The 17,643-nt window shown below is 42.8% G+C and overlaps 1 protein-coding gene across 3 annotated transcripts in view; it reads right to left on the bottom strand.

Annotated features, from left to right (window-relative positions):
• The window catches only part of LOC124074305 (growth factor receptor-bound protein 10-like), a 41,415-nt gene that overhangs the window by 7,794 nt on the left and 15,978 nt on the right, over nt 1-17,643 (bottom strand). Inside the window, exons 1-9 of one of the 3 annotated variants that reach the window (XM_046417066.1) lie at nt 11,128-11,269; nt 9,555-9,711; nt 6,819-6,934; nt 4,739-4,813; nt 4,200-4,337; nt 3,891-4,001; nt 2,275-2,373; nt 2,100-2,177; nt 590-706 (exon numbers count right to left, since the gene is read on the bottom strand). In XM_046417066.1, the coding sequence (XP_046273022.1) occupies nt 590-706; nt 2,100-2,177; nt 2,275-2,373; nt 3,891-4,001; nt 4,200-4,337; nt 4,739-4,813; nt 6,819-6,934; nt 9,555-9,711; nt 11,128-11,172 (936 nt within the window). In that variant the 5' untranslated portion in view covers nt 11,173-11,269. Of the gene's footprint in view, nt 1-589; nt 707-2,099; nt 2,178-2,274; nt 2,374-3,890; nt 4,002-4,199; nt 4,338-4,738; nt 4,814-6,818; nt 6,935-9,554; nt 9,712-9,882; nt 11,006-11,127; nt 11,270-17,643 lie in introns of those variants that run through there. The other 2 variants (XM_046417068.1, XM_046417065.1) reach the window with 2 other exon arrangements.

Genomic DNA, 17,643 nt, shown 5'->3' with positions numbered 1-17,643 from the left:
TCAGCTGCAAGCCTTGAACTTCCATTGGTCTTATGATGCCTTTATAGTGAAACCCGCTGAAATATTTATTTTAACCAAAAACACAAAGAGATTAGATTTTGTGTGAAATTCAAACGTTGATTCTGTTTAATACAGTAAACATCGTAACGCAATGCAGGTCAGCCACAAACCAAAAACATGTGAGCATCTTTTCTGCTCAAGCCCGGTCAGAAGAATGATCTGAGCAACAGATAAGTGGAGCTGCTGCACACAAGAATGTACTCGGGAAAGGAGATGCAGAGGAAAGACAAAATCTGTTTGAATGGAAACGTTTCCATGAAAGAAACTACAAAAAGATGGCTAAGAAGTCAAAGATATAGGAAACATGTGTCAGTGAGTGCAAAAGCAGTGATCTCAAATGACCTGTGACAATATATTTGGTGTGATAGGGGAAATCAGGGTCCAATACAAAACCAATCCAAGGGAGAGTTTTTTAAACACTGTATCCTTTGCATCAATCACATCAAACAACAATGCAGCTTTGCATTCAGATCTCTTTTACTTATGATGAACTCTCTTTCCAAAACCCCAAGCTTCACCCCGTTCTTACCCTCCATGTCTGTCCCTCCTCCAACGCAGCGCTCTGGGCCTCCACCGGGTTGTCAATGACGCGGCCGGTCCGTCCGGAGAAATCCATGGCGACAAGGGAGTTCTCAGATACACTCCGCTGTCGGGAGACATGGCAGGGTGAGAGGGTAGGTGGAGGGTGGTGTGCAGGGGGAAGGGGTACACAAGGATGGTGGTGGCGGGGTGGGGGGTAGACAGGGGTCAGAGGTCAAACAAGCCAGACACAGTCACTGGGGCATGACAAATCCTGTCTGCACAGAGACCCACTTCAGTCCTCAAATGCCTCTCTGAAGGAAAAGCACAAGCCTCTCCTGGCTTTCCGGCACTCCTGCTCAAATTAATTACTTATGTGTTTCCTTTATTTCAAAAAAAGTCAGTTAAACAACATTTTGAGCAGAACTGCATATTACGATGATATGATAACGGTAATGGTTATGTTATGTTGTGTTGTTCAGTAATTGGTGTACCTTGTGTTACATGAGTTTGTGTCAGGGGGGTTTTCGGATGTCATATTTCCCTTTACAGTTTCTCACACTCACTTGGCCATAGAATGAAAGGACCTTTCACTGTCCGGTGCCCTAAAATTTGCCTTTGTGACATTGTTTGACATCATAACATACCTCCTTTTTCAGCCATTATAATGTCCAGTTATACAGCCTTTTCATTTTCTAACTGCTCTTACATTACAGCAAATATCTACAGTTTTAAAGACTGATAATTTTACTGATAATTTTCAAACATTTTCAAAAACATGCATTATTATTATTATTTTATTTACCTGCAATTTACTTTTTTTTTTTAAACCGAATCTGGGTCCAGTGGTATTCTGCAAACAGTGGTGTAAAGATTTTTCATCACAACCTTTAAATCAGAGCGATTAAATTTTGTCCTGAAACTGTTTTTATTTTTCAATAAATCAATTGGTCAGTTAACAGAAAATGAATCGGCTGATGTTTGTGTTTTGGATTATTATATGACCACAAGTCTTTAAACATAACTTACTTCATAAGTCTGTAACAAAACATTCAAAACATTTGACAAAACACCTAAGACATTACTTTAGAGGCCTCCTGGTGTCAGCCAATTAGTGTCAGTTTAACACAGCCTCCAAGTATGCAGATTCCTGTTTGATGAGGTTATGTAAATGTTGTTAGCTGCCAAATGTACTTTTGTTATAGACTGCTGTTTGTTTAAAGGAGTAGTGTGACCTAAATCTGGACTATAAGCCTTTCACTACTGAGCACTACTTTCAAATCATTAACAGAAAAAACCTAATTGCTGCTGTTGCTATTATGACTGAATAAACGACTAGCAAACTAACAAATATTAGTGACCTAGCACACGGTTGCATGTTTTCCTTTTAAGAGCAAGGCGCAAGGTGAGCACAAAGTGAACTGGTTTCCACATCACCATCAGCTAATTAATGGATCAATCTGGATTGGTCTTGGCTGAGTGGGGGCATAAGGAGGTGATGTCAGAGAGCAGATCCTCACCACAGGCGCAGAGAAAGGTGACAGGTTAGACTTCCTCTGCTGGGGAACGTTGTAGCTCTGATATAGTACTATCCCATACTGTCAGGACACAAGAGAGAAAGAGGCGGCATCAACTCGTGTTTCCATGTGCTGATAATTTAATTCACTGAACAATATTTGACAGCAAAGGTAGTACTTTGAGCAGTCTGAAGGCAGTCATCCAGCAGGTCCTGCTCTGTTCGTCCTCTGCACATAGCATCTTCAGCTCCTTACAGTCGCTCCTCGCTTTACTGGGCTGTCAAGCAAACAGTAAACATAACAGGACATTTAATTAGATTAGAAGATTGCCAAAGTGATTAGCCTATGTGTCTGTATTTTATGGTCACTATTGGAGCTAAAGGCTATTTAACATGTTCTAACAATGGCCACAAGTAACAATAACGAAAAAATGGAAAGTTTAATATACACAGCAATATCCCCATATGCTACTGGTCAGATCAAACCAAGTAAAGCTGTAACTGCTAAACTCCTGAATGTAATAAAACGAATAAGAATGTATAATGTGTAAGAATGTGTAATGTATTTGACTGATAAATGAAACTTTTCATTTTTGAAAGGAAGAATGTATTATTTATACTTTAAAATATTACATATTTTACATAGTACATAGTTTTAAAAGCACCAACGACATGCTGACAGTGACCACTTCCACTCCTCACCGAGAGTCAACTCATGTTTGGTCCAGCAGACACAAAAGGATTCACAGTGCCATTCATTAGCACTGTGCTGATATCCTCTGAGACAAAATGTGCAAAAGGTGTTTGAAAACATTACCATTCTTACTTAAAATATATTTTTCATTATATCTTCTAACATTAATAATGGAATCTCTTAAATTAAAAATATTGCTTTATTTCATCTATATTATACTATACATTATAATAAAAATGTCGAGATGAGAATGTCGTCATAACAATAAAGAGAAAATATCTTGACTTTGGTCCATGATGTCATATTAAACACCCTCACATGAACAGTCTTTCAGACAGGGATATTATTGGCAAGACCATAAGCTTGTCATGTCTTCCAGGTACCTTAAGAGACCCCTTAACAGTCAATGAATGACCCTTAAACAATATATATTAAAGTCCTAATAATTAGGACTTTACCAGTGTCACGACACAGACTTTCTTCTATTCCTTCCATCAGTAACAACAACGTCAGACATATTTCTCCTTCGAATCCACCCCTACCGATAAATTTATTCATGTCACCATAGCAACAATCCAGCCACCCCCAGCCACCAAGTAAAATCCTTTACCAAATCCTGCAATGTCACCCCCGCTGACAGCATCTGACACGCCGACCAATTGTGTGTGTGTGTGTGTGTAAAAGAGAGGTGAGGAGGTTAGGAGGGCCAGATTCCCTGTACCATCCTGGCTTATCCCACTGGGTTTATCCCAGATCAGCAGGTGACCCACCACAGATAACTCCTGGAGGGGGACACACAGTGCTGAGTGTGTGTTTGCAACCCCGCTGGGTGGTTTTAACCCTCGTGTCCTCTGAGACACACACACACACACACACACACACACAATATACAACATGTAGAGGAGAAGCGGCATCTGTTATAAAGCCAGTTATTCATCTTTGATAGGATTTCTGTAGGTACAATTTCAGTTAAATTATTTGTGGGGTTTGTGGGAATCACCAGACACTAAAATAAATAAAAATACTAAATAAATGTAAAAGTGTGAACTACCACGGATTAATTGAGTTGCCCTGGCTGCAGTAATTTCTGGTGTGTATTACCTTGATGCAGAACTGGTAGTCTGTGGGAGCATTGTGGAGTTTCCTGCCCGTGATGATGGTGAAGATGTTACTGTCCTCCAGATCTGACAGCAGCTGCAGGTGTCGGGGCTCCTGTTCAGTTGTGGGGAAGCAGAGGGGGGTCAGCAACAACATAAAGAAAACAATGGAAAAACAAGCTTCAAACTTTAACTTTTTTTTAAGAATACTAAGAAGTTGAGGTTTTCTTAACGAACACAATAAGACTATAACGTTGTAAACCACATATGTTCGCCATACCAGTTTCAGAATAACTATGCAGTCATTTATCACCTTGGATGTTCCTTTAGTAGAGTAGTAGAGCCCAGAGCGTCGCAGGAACATGTAGAGTTTCTTCCAGGACTTGCGTCCAGGCTCCTTCAAGTACAAGTGGCCCTGGATCTCTGGACAGCTGCTGGAGTTCAGAAAGTTCTGCAAAAACACACCAATAGCATCTATCGGGGACGCTGCCGCGAGGTAACTGAGTGTACATAGCACAAGTGTTTCTGTTTCTGCTTCTAACATCAAAGGAAACGCAGGTTCATTCCATGCTGTGAAATCCATTAAAGATCTAAAGATCGCAGTGACAACACTGGGTACATGTCATTAGCAGATTTCGGGAAGTGTGTGTGAGTGTGCGTGTGCATATTTTTGGACTACCAGATGTCCTCACAAAGATAAAATAAATTTAAAACAAAATGCCGCAATAAGAGAATTTTCCTGCAGTCACTTCTTTTTCAGGGTGGCTCCTGTAGATTTAGGATTAAGAGTGAATCAAGTCCTGCTGTTTGTGCTATTCAAGATATCTGTGAGTTACTGAGACATCACCTCACCTGCAAGAGCTGTGACTGAGGGATTGAGCCATCAGACTCCTGACACCAAGCCACCATCTGCTCTGGAAAAAAGTTCTGGATGGAAAAGAAAAGGGAGAGAGAGAGAGCAATTATGAGTGAGAGAGAAAGAAAGAAAGAAGGAGGGAGAGAGGCACTAGAAACCTCTTAGTGCACATGCAAGCTCAGAGTGGGGTAGAGTTTCTCTATGCAGAATACGTCTCACTCTTTTATGTGTGCGTGTATCTGATGACCACAAGGACGAGACAAAGTGGTGGGGCAGAGAGAGGGGGGGGGGGGGGCAGGGAGAGAAAGAGAGAGAAAGAAAGAGAGAGAGAGAGGGAGAGAGGGAGAGGGGGAAGGTGGGGAGGGTGAGAGAGAGGGAGAGATGGAGGGAGAGAGAGAGGGAGAGGGAGAGGGAGGGCTCTCCAGCCTGGAAGTAGATGCAGTATGATCTCACCCGCTGATGTAATCCCCTTTAGCCAGCAGCGCTACTCTTAGCGTGATTGACAGGCCGTGGCCAGCGCTCTGGTGTTTTACTGTGCTCATTACCACAGAGCTGAGGTCACCTGCTGGCTCTGACACACACCTAAATCAGCACGGCAATAATGTCACTGTATACCCGACCGGCACGAAACAGCAGAGCCCCATGCTGAGTCCACATCAGCAAAAGATCCACGCAAACCAGCTGACACTGATGGGTCGGCTGTCAGCAGCAGGTTTCTGTCCTTAAAATGGTGAACAGTTTCGCATTTGACGTTTCAGCTCACATCGTTATCCAAAGAGACACAGAGTGAGTGCAAAAGTAGAATGAGCTTCCACATCACCAGGAAGAAGATAGAAAATGAGTAAACATGCATGTACTGTTTTGCAACTGGATAGTAATTTAGTAGGTCAACAAAAACATTTAAATTGTGTTTTTTATAATCTGTCCCCAAAAGCAAAAAACATGCATAGCTGATTACAGATTAGATAACCTTTTGCTATAATAACTTCACGCAAAGTGCAAACAAAACACAATGAAGCGTGCTGGGTTGACCACATCACATTTCATCAGGCACCTGAAACGCAGTGTATAGGTGAGCTAAAGTCGAACAACAGTGAAAGTTAAATTTAGTGCCTGTGTACGTTTGGCTCGCTACGAGCTTTGACGCCAAGCAGGTTAACTTGATTAGTTTGCCGTTTGCTGAACATTTTGAAAAGATGAGAATTTGTTTGCTTTACGGACTTCTTGGCATAAACTTCTCCTCATTGCTCTTTGTTTTTCCACGTGACTCACTCTGTGCTGAGAACTTTTTTACAGCGACTGATACCAGGTGGTGAGGTTGCACGCTCTTCCACTTCGCTCCTCTCTGGATTCTTACGGTGCGTAACCTACCTCTACGTTTTCTCACAGGAGTTGGCTTTAATATTTTTCCCTGCACTTTACTTCCTGACCAGCCATCATATCTGCACGGATAACCTTAAATATTTCACTGTACTGCACAAATGGGGTGCACATAGGGTTCTGTGATGCACCATTACACATGATGCAGCAGCTGGCAAAATTTCATACTGCATATGTCATATTGATGATAATATGTCTTGAATTCCTTACAAATAGCCAGGCGGTGCTCTAAGCAGACCGGATGGCATGCAAATCACTTTCAAAAAATGACTTGTAAGCATTGCTGCATTTAGATCTGCGCTGTGCCAATGAGAAGCTCAAAGACATCTTAACGTGGTGGGATACGATACGTCATGACCATCAATGAAGATTTTGAGAGAAAAATAGTTTGAGTGCTACAAAGGGTTTACCACCACGTCTAGAAAATATATTCTGCTGGAAACACTGAGTGCCTGTAGGTGTCAGCTAAAATCAATCAAATATTAAGGTTTTCAATGTCAGCATGCAACTATCAGCGGCTCCAATCCAAAAATATATCAAGGCTGGAAACTAGGTTGAACCTCAGCTGTGTGTGCATGTGTGTGTATGTGTGTGTGTGTGTGAGAGAGAGAGAGACAGTGTGGGTGTGGGTATGGGGGACTGCATGCTAAACTGAAGCAGTCAAAAAAAGAGTTTTTAGGGATGTGAGAGACTCACCAGGGGGTTCCTGAAGAATTCATATTTGGCATAGTTCTTCCTGAAGAGGAATTTACTGTCGCTGCTCATGGAGGCTTGAACCTGAACCACCAGCTCGTGGTCCTCCAGACATCTCTCTGTATGAGGACACAGGAAACACAGTGTTAGCCTCAAATGTATTATCTCTGTATTGTCCTCAGAGCTGTAGTTGGATTCAAGCACAGATCAGATTTTTAAATCAGTATAGACAATTTTAAGGCTTTTTCTCATTGTAAGAGTCTGAATTTATTTGGATTTGAACATTGACTGAAACCTGGCCGCTAAACGTCTGTTAAGGAATACAGATTTAAGCATTTTAACAATACAATTTACCTTCTATTTACAGTTTCACTGTTCATCGTTCTTGTTCTCTTTAGTGCTGGTCTGCAGCATAAAAAGCAGTCCTTGAGCATGCATGTCCTCCCTCTTTGTTCATGCTTTCTTTCTCTTTTTGATATTACATGCATGCTCTGAGATGTCCTTGTCACCAGAGGACGACGCTCAACGTAAACTGTTTTGAACAACGTCCTCTAAGAGCTAAGAAACACTCTAAGAAACACTTAGATGGGCTTGAACATGAAATCCAATTGAAAATCAGATTAATGTTAAAAATCTGTTTGAAATTGTGGAATTTATCATAAATTAAAATTAAGTCAAATGTTTAAGCCTAATGAATCTCCATCATTAGAATTAAGAGTGAACGTCACATTTTGCAGCATATAAATTCTGCATATACAGCAGCTGACTGTGGTTCCATTATAGCTTATCAGCTATGAAAAAATGACGCCAAACTGGAGGTCAGAGTTTACCATCGCCTTTTATGTACCAGGAATATCAGCTGGTTATACTATTGTATACGATGACACAGCAAGAACAAATGGCCTGTTACTAAGAGACGAGCATGGGAGTAAGAGGGGCTGTGAAAAAAGAAGCACTGTGAGGCAGGGCGGGAGGAGGTGAAGGTGGAGAGGAGAAGTGGTATGAGATGGAGGGGGGGGGGGTGAAAAAGAGGAGGAGGAGGTGATGGTGGTGGTGTGTGTGTGTGTGGGGGGGGCATTGCAGGAAGATGATGTCATGTATTTAGGCTGATTGCTGAGAGCGGCAAAGCCATAAGCAAAGTACAAGCCACGGACAAACACAACCACACATTAAGAGCTCGCACAGGCCTAACCTGCTCACTGTGCACCACAGAGGCACAATTACTTTCCCTGTGTGTGTGTGTGTGTGTGTGTGTGTGTGTGTGTGTGTGTGCGTGTGCATTCTCCTCCCTCTTAAAGTTGAGGGTATATGATCTCAGAGGCCAATTGGAAATTGATAGTGACAGGATGTTCCAGTTCTGCGTGGATGGACACTCACACACACACACACACACACACACACACACAAACACACACATACAAACACACACAAAATGATGGCAACCAGGATTTAGCACTAATTCTCCCTTCCAGATTAACTAACAAAGTCTGATTCTATTAAGACAAAACACACACACACACATATGCGCATACACACACAGGAACAAACCCACACTCACTCATGTATTTTGGTGAAACTGTGGTTACTTTTCTTGTTAAAAAAGTATTCTGGCCGGAATTTCAGGGTGGAAATGTTTGAGCTCTTTTTGACTTTATGTGTATGTATGTGCGCACGCTGGCTGCGAGCAGGGGAATTTCCTGTGGAGGGTTAAGGAAGGACTGATTGGCTAGCAAAGCTAGGGGCTCGTCTAACAGACAACCATGATTGGTTCCTAGCAACTCTGGTATGACGCTTCAGTCCAGGCCTCTCCGCCCTTCCCCCCCTCGATCGTTCTCTCTCCCTCTTCCCCCCTCTGTCTCTTTTTCCCTCTCCCTTCATCTCGCTCTTTTTTCCCTCCCTTCTCTCCTCACCTCACATTCCATCTCTCCAGTGCACTTTTTTTTTCCAGAAACGCAGATCATGCTGCAAAGCACAAAGCAATCCTTTGACTCTAAAAATACGACTCAGGTGTAGGAAAGCCTCACCAAGGACAAAGACAGACCCAGAGGGAAAAAAATAAAATAAAATAAAAAATAAATAAAGCTGCAAACGAAGACAAGGCAGAGGTGAGGGAGCAAAGAACGAGTGTCGTGTTTTTCTTTCTTTTCTTCCTTTTTCCCCTAAATGAATTAATGGGAGCAGGCATGCGAGCAGAACACGGAAAACGCTTAATCCTATGACCACCGCACCTCCCTCCCTGAGCTGTATAGAAGGCACACAAACACTCGTGCCATGCCCAAGTGAACATGCACACTGAGGGTACACACAAGAGAATATACCCACCCATGCAGAGACACACAAAAGTGCTATAGACACAGAGACACACACACACACGCAACAGACATAAAAAAAAAAACCCAGCAGACAAACATACAGAGATGCAGTGGAAGGTAAACCCTTCATAACTCATGGTGTTTATACATTATCTCAAGGCTGATATAAATCTCTTTGACAATCAGGTCATCGATAGAAAAATATGGCCTTTGACTGAAAAACAGCAAAAATAAAGGCTCTTTCTGAAACATATAACCGACAATGTAGCAGATTTTGGCTGGCAGTACTGGTGGTTAGTCTTACTGAAAGTCAGACTGCTGTTTAACCAGTTTTCACAAAGTGCTACATCATTGCAAAAAACCAATGCATGTACAGAGATGCACACACAGAAAGTACACAGTAAAATCTATATCCACAAATCCTTACCAAGGCCAAGGATAGGGTGGTGCTCCACCAGTGTCCAGGCATTGTCATCCAGACAGTGGCTCTTATAGACCAGGAGCTGGCAGACATCTCTCGCCATCATATCTGCTGGGATCTCCACCACTTTACCGGCTCCATCTTCGCTCCACACCTTCACTATCTGAAAAAACATGGGTATAATGATGAGAAAATGTTCATAAGAACAGTGAAAGCCATGTTTTCACGTGCTGTCTAATAACAGTCAGAAAGTGTGAGTACTCCTGAATCACTTTTTCAGAATTTGAATGAGCAGAGAAAAGGGAGAATGTGACAGATCTGAGGCTACTGTTACCTCCATAACCAGGTGCTTTGTCAAATCCACTCTTAAAAAGTCCTGTTCATGTTATTCTCACTCCAGCATGAGAACCGCTTATAAAAAGAAGGATGACATCTAGTAAAGGTCGGCCAGCCGCTGTGCGCTCAGTTCAACCCTTTGGTCCACAGCTCAACCAAACTTACTCACACGCACATCAACAAATACACATGTAAACCTGCTTGCGCACAAACCAAAATGACACGTTTTCTGTTACATGCAAGAAAATCCACAGTTGGAAAAGTACCACATATTCACACTTGGGCAGCGAAATAAAATGGTCCATTTACCCGTGCTGCATTTCGTCCTTAAAAATGTCACTGCTTGGAGCAGCAAGCGGGTACAGTTCAAAGCTGGAGTACCTCCCATTGTTGCGCCATTTTGAACCATTTCAGCCAAGTGCCCAAAGCAGCATTTAAACCGGGTGTAATCTTGCCTTCTCTCAGTGCGTTTCTGCACAGACAACCACAGACCAGCTGCTTCACACCACTGTATGAGCTAATTCATACAGATAAACACACACACACACCACGGAAAGCACTCGCATGCAACATAACATACAAACACACACATGAATATGAGGAAATAAACATCAGAAAGTGCCTGCAAACCATGAATATGACTCCGATTATCTTCCACGTTTCGGAGAAATCGTGGGGGTGTGTGCATGTATGTCTGTTTGTGTGTATTCTCACACACCCCTCCTCACAGCGGGGATTCTGCTGCCCTGCACTTCACACAAAATCACTGGGGAACAACTGCTGAAAATTACATGAAACGAGACACATAGCCGGTGATGGGTGAGGGCTGGAGGGGGTGTACGGAAAATTAAGTCCAACAATGGCACCACGAGGTGGCAACATAGAAAACACTAAATAAAAAAAAGCAGCAGCAACGGTGGCCTAGAAATGACACAAAACACCAGAAACACCAGCACGGTGAAGCGAAGAGAGACTCCGATTGCAACCAGAAACAACATCACAGCGCTCACTGCCCCTGCAATGCCAGAAAGCTACCTCCTCTGTTCCCACACGCCCCTGTGAAAGAAAAAAGTAATCTCATGACGCATGAGTTTTGTTTGAGAAAAGTTTTATAAACACCAAGGGGGAATTAAAAAAAAAAAAAAAAGCAAAAGTCCTTATTCCTGCAAACTGTTAACCACATACACACAAAGCTCACAACGAACATCCAGCAAAGAAAGGAACACACGCACACGTCTCTTACCTCCACAGCCTGAAAGAGGCAACAGTCTGGAGAGCAGGATGGCATTTTCACACTGAGACGCTCTCCAGTGACACAGAGAGAGACAGAAGAGAGAGAGAGAGAGAGAGAGGGAGAGAGAGAGGGAGGGAAGGAAGTCAGGAAGAGAGAGAGGGAGAGAGGGAGGGACAGATTGGCTAGGAGAATGCAAGAGAGGTAAGAGGGAGGGGGGGGGGGGTGACAGAGGAAGGACGAGAGTGAAAGAGAGACGGAGCGCGAGAGAGACAGCCTGCCCCTTCTTCTCGTGCTGGGCAGCATAAAGGCTGAGCTGCGAGGAGCGGTATGAGCCACTGCCCGTCTCCTCCTCCTCCCCCTCCCCCCCTCCTCCCCACACTGGATTAACCCAGTGTGGGATTTTTAAACGGTGAGCTGCTACCTGTCACGTACTCTACACTCTTATCTTCAGGGCTGCGTTCAAATCCTCTGACACCCCCTCACCCCCCAAAAAGAAAAAACGATCTCCTTCAGCTCCCTCTACTGATGGCGCCACACAAAAAGTAACATTTTGTTCCACCTAAAACACGCCCACAACTCCTCCCATACACACACACGCACATGGATAGAGAGAACAAGCTCCAAATACTAAACCGATCACTGAACACACACATCCCTTATTCTAATACATCTACAGACATTTTCTTTGAGCTACCTGACAGTTTTATTTTCTACACCGTCCCTCTTTTCCTCCTCCTCCTTCTCCTCCTCCTCCTCCTCAGCTGCATGTGAAATACTGTGCAAAAGTGTTAGGACCAGAGCAACATGTGTAACACACACTGACGGCTTCGGGGTTTGCAAAGAAGGCAGTTAAAAGGAAAAAGGTGGGGTCATTTGATCTGAAGCTGTATGGATCACGTGTCGGGTGTTTGAGCTTTGCTGAGGGGGGTCAAGGGAGGGGTAGTGGGGGGGGGGTGGTTGCTGGGGGGGAGGTGGTTGCTCAGCAAATCTGCCCAGCCACGGGAGAGGTAGACAGAGGGCCAGAGAGAAAGAGAGATAAAGGAAAAGAGGGGAGGGCGAGGGAGAAGAATAGTGAAAGAGAAAAGAGCGAGCACTATGGAGGAATGTCAGTAATGCAATACTGAGTCATAATCAGGCTCATGTGTGGAGTGCAGGCCAACCCAGCTGGCTCCTAATACAGTGTGCATGAGAACTATGAGCCGCACACACTCGCACACGTCGGCGAAACACACACACAAAAGGGGAAGACAAAATGTAAACTATGACAACCAGCTCCAGAAGTTTTTTGACTGAACTGCTTGCCTTTTTCCTCCAGTCTCATGCAGCAGTTTTGCCACCCTCTGGGGAGCAGTACAGCACTGGGTTCTTACTGAGTTTATGATGCATGCGTGAGGACAATGCATGTTCGTGTATGTGATGAGCACATGTGAGAGAAAGGGTGGGTGCAAGGACAGATGATAAGCTCATTTGGTGCATTCATTCTTTTCTCTTTTTTTTCTTTTGTTTAAATTCCCTTGACTATAAATTTGAAATGACTGTTACTAGCCTCACAGTCCCTTAAATCCTCAGTCTGTTCGGACGAAGCTTTATCTTTACATGACGAAATCTAACTCACCTTGGTTTGTTCCTCCCCCCAGTCTGTTTGCCACTCCCCCCACTTCCTCCTTTCTCTCTCCATCAGAAGAGTGGTGAGGGGTGAAAATGTACAGGCTTATTGGTCTCCTATGCTGCTTATAGCAGCAAATACACACATACATTAAGGAGGCTTGGAGCCACAGCATATTGGATTGAAGGGTCATGGACATACAACTGCACGCCTATAAACAAAGACACACACACACAGGCACACACACACAGGCACACACACCAGCACAGTATGTACAGGGTCAGAGGTCAAATACAATAATCTGCACCAGGGTCAGGCCCACTTGACCAAGGGGTTTATGGGCCCCTAAACCTATCAAGCACTACGCAAACACACACTCATACACACATGCACACACAGAGCAGATCTAATCCACAGTAACACACCCCGCAGGTTGTAAAAGCAATTTTAATTCATTCAGAGAGGAGGGGGGTGAGTGAGGGTGGGGATGGGTAGTGACAAAGGCATTTTTTTTTCAACAGAAAAAAGTCTAAAGTATAAATTCTACATCTTAACAGTACAAATGAATCAAACATGCATGTAAAAACAAACATAATGTGAAGTTGATATGTTAGCTATACAGGCTAGTGTCTAAAAGTGGCTACCACAAGATTAACAAGGACTAATGATGACTTCAATGAAAAATATGTTAAATGATGAATTAACTTAGGTTCTTCATGCTAACACTAGCGTGGATGCTGAATGATCCTGGTAGGTGCTCAAGGCTGGTATTTGTTCCCGAGATAAAAAAAAAAAGGCAAGGTGCTGTCCATCCACTATTTCATCACCCACAAACTTCACACATCACTGAACTGCAGAAAGTCATACATCTCCCTGCAGAATTCTGGCAGTCAAAGCCACATTGACTAGCCTAGGATTCAAATATGGTCAAATATGTGGTAGTGAATGCCCTGAAGCAATGTTAGGAATAATTTTTTGCATTTAGGGCCATCTAATGGGTCCAGTATTAGCTCTCCCTTTAGCTCGGTTTTGCTCTCAAGCAACTCCTGAGACATGTATCTGGCTCTTAAGCTCCTAAATGATCTGATAAGTTTTTCCCAACACAAAATGGTGACTTACTAGAACTGATTGTTGCCTGCTGTGGCAGGAATGAAACTGAAAATAAAAATAACTAAGTATATATATATATAAAATATAATACACATTAGAAAAGCTGAAAAAGTTGGAATTAAAGATGCTAAAACACTGAGCGATATTTCACGGTCTTGCGATTTTTTTTCCATTGTCAATCCACAACTTTTGTTTTGTTTAGTATAGCTAAAATCTTACATCTGTTACTTTTATATTTTCCTGATGATGCCACACAGGGTATAGTCAAGTCCCAGTTCTCTGCTGTCAGTAGGGTTACCTTTTTGCTAAACCAACATGTTAAATGGCTAAAAATATTAAATGAAAAGCCAATTCTTACATTATCCTTCAACTCTAGAAATTATACGACCAGCAGCTACAAACCCCCAAATGATAGCTGGCTGTCTGGTGGAGGTTTCCTTTGTAGACTAACACAACCATGACTAAAGTCAGCATTTGAATGCTGGCTGGCGGTGACTTCCAAACACTGGTCTATTACAACATCAGCTGTCTTTCATGTCTGAGAGTGGTCGGGTTTCAAGCCAGACAGAGCTGATTAGCTCTGCAGACAGGCCAAACTTAATTTCACCTCACTGGAGCGCCACCACAAAGCTTCACTGAGTGGCTCACCTCCCCACCTCCCCACGACCCAACACTGACACAGCACTGTCTCACACACACTCACACACACTGACTGATAGATGAATACTAGTAAGTCCTAGGAGTTCCTTCATGTGGAAGTATCACCAAAAGGTTTTACTAAGTAAAGTCAGGTGGCCGTTCACGTAATCAGTCCAGTGAAACAGAAAATAAATCAAATCCTGGCAAAATGTAAAATTAAAAAAGCATTAGAAGAAAAGTTCACGCTGTGATTTATTTTTCCACACAAAATTCCCATCTACTCATCAATCATCTTTCATTTAATTTGTCTGAGCAGACAGACAAGGTGTCCATCTCCTGTTCCACAGCAGTACAGAGGTCTGCTACATAGTTTGTCCATGTACATGTTAATATTTATCAAGAAGCAAAAAATCATGTAAATCTTAATTCCTCTTCAGGTATTAAAATTTCATCTTATGTGTATTTCTTAAGACATTTTCCCAGACCTGAATTTCAAAGTTTCTAGAATTCTGCCCAGGTAAGGGGCTACACTCAGTTTAACATAAAGCACCTGGATCTACCATGAAAACTACCTGACCTAGACTATCTAACAAAAGAACTTCTATACCTAGGTCATTACAAGCTTACTTTTCTGAACAGACTTTCACTGCCATATTTCCACACACATGCATGCACCCACACACACAAACACGGGAACATGCACCTGATTGCAGTGGGTCAGCAGACCATTGCGTGCAGAAATACATCAGCTGATCACAGACAGGGGTGGGGGGTTGGAAGTCATAAAACAGAGAGTGTGTGAGTTTTTATGACACTGCTACAGTATATAGGCATAGATCATTCAAAAAGCTAGTATTTGTTTGGATTTGTTAAGAATGAATTAAGAATTAAGAATCACTTGATTGGCAGTATATATATTTTTAAATACACACTGAATTTGTCTTCTGCATTTGACACATCCTTAGTTGAACACACAGGAGCAGTGGGCTGCATCAAGCACCCAGGGAACAAAATTGGAGGTTAAGTGCCTTGCTCAAGGGCACACAGCCAGCTAATGGAGGTGGGGAGCATTTTCGCATTAATCACTCCACCACACCCAAATTTTTCCTCCCTGTCCGGTGGAGGAATCGAACCGCCGACCCTCCGATCACAAGCCGCTTCTCCAACCTCTATTATATAGTATTTTGTAGTATAACGGTAGCAGTATATTTTTAGAACAACACAACAAGAAGGTATTAATGTATGAAAGAGGAGACATTCTTGTTTAATGTGAGGTTCAGCATGTCAAACGGGTTACCAAACAACAGTTATAAATAATCTCAAAAAGCATTCAGCCATTTCATGCAAGGAGGACAGACAATAACATGTTTGATGATATCATCACAACATTGACGTGTTACACATCAAAGAACAAAACCAGGCTCGCTAGCTGCTCTCCAAGGCTGCACTTAAGACACAGCAGTGCTAACATCAGTTTGCTAACATGCTCACAAGCATAATGTTAACATACAAACATAAAATGCTGCTGAGTCTCATGGAAAGTATTGGACACTTTAAACCTTGATCTGTTGGTGACATTAGATGAAATGTCAGATCACAAAAGTTATTGCAATTCATCTTGATGTCAGCATTCATGTCTGTACCAAATTTTATGCCAATCCATCCAATATTTCACCAAAAAAATTTAAATATGAAATTCTTGTTGGTGCAAGAGTTAAAGGAGGATCACAAAGTATTGTTGAAGTATTTGAGTGTGGATCAAAGTGGTGGACAAACCAAACTGTCTCACACTGCCACCACAACAGAAAAAACACCAGACCAGACTGCAGACAACAAAGTACGATTCCTCTTTTTCCATTATCGTTTTTAAACTTTGGTAAAATTTCACAACCACCAAACATTTCAATAATTACGCCAGGCACTGGATAACAAACCATGAGAAACTGACTTTTTCACACCCCGTTGTTTTCATTAACACCCACTTTTTTCTTGCCTGTTGCGACAAACAGGTCAAAGGTCTGGGTCATTTAAAGAGCGCTGAACCTGAAGCTGGAAGGAGTTTAGGGTCTTGCTCAAGGCTACTTCAGCAGGATGGATGCTTGCTAACGAAGATGGTTTGAAGCTGAATCCTATGCTTGGGAGATGGTCTGTTAGCCCGATGGGGCTCACTGCTGTCCCTGACATGTCGCATCTCTGGCAACAATTAAAAGCAGAAGTTGCATTACAACTGCAGTCATGATGCCAGAGCGAACCCATTCACCCAGTGATGACAGACAGGATCTGACCAAATCCTTGTGAAAGCCTGGGTAACATGACCAAACTGTATGGTGCAAGAGTGCCACAACTTGCGTGGGAAACCGCTTTTGTCAGACTCAAGCATTAACTACAGTCAGACCGCTGAATCAGCTTTGGCACTGGCAGCTACTTGAACTCCTGTAAAGAGATAAATAGGATTTACCATGACATGGGTATACACCTCTTTCTAAAAGCTGATGGAGAGGCAGCGTCATGTTATAGCAGCCTGTTGCATGATAACCCGAGGACAAATCCATTTATCTTATCAAAGGCAACGCAGGCCGTAAACCTGTCATGTCACGCACATACACAGTTTTACTAGCTCATAATATAAGCTGTGTATCCCTTTGAGAAAGACTGAAGCTTAGAAAAGAATGCTCAGATTGCAAGTGTACAGCTGGAGGGAGAAAGATCCTATGATAAAACCATGCCAATGCAAATACAATGCAACTATGTCTGTAGACTAAAGCAAGGCACACCTCCAAGTCCTGCTTTGTTGTGTAAGGTCTTCAGACATGATAACTAAACTGACCTGCACACATCCATGCGAACATAGATCATCTTCACAACCTGAACTAGCCTATAGCCTTTCTGTTAGCTTACATATGACATTACACGACATTGCATGCCAACAGAAGAGCTGACGTCTGGAGCTTAAGGCCACATTGTAGCCAGTGTGCCCCTGGTCTTATGAACTTAAGTGATATGATCAGTGCAGGCTTCATTTAATCAGCTGAAGACAAACCACAGCTCATTGTAAACATTAGAGCAGATTAAAGCACATTACGGGTCCACATGCATCCGCTGAAGGAGGCCAGTTAATACTGGGGCTGCTTTAGGAAGATGCTACATAGTCGTAACATTGTTAAACTAGA

The sequence above is a fragment of the Scatophagus argus genome, chromosome 17 (genome assembly GCF_020382885.2).
Source record: "Scatophagus argus isolate fScaArg1 chromosome 17, fScaArg1.pri, whole genome shotgun sequence".
In the NCBI taxonomy this organism is placed as follows: domain Eukaryota; kingdom Metazoa; phylum Chordata; class Actinopteri; family Scatophagidae; genus Scatophagus; species Scatophagus argus.
The sequence above is the reverse complement of the archived record's forward strand: the minus strand, read 5'-3'. Positions and strand labels throughout refer to the sequence as shown.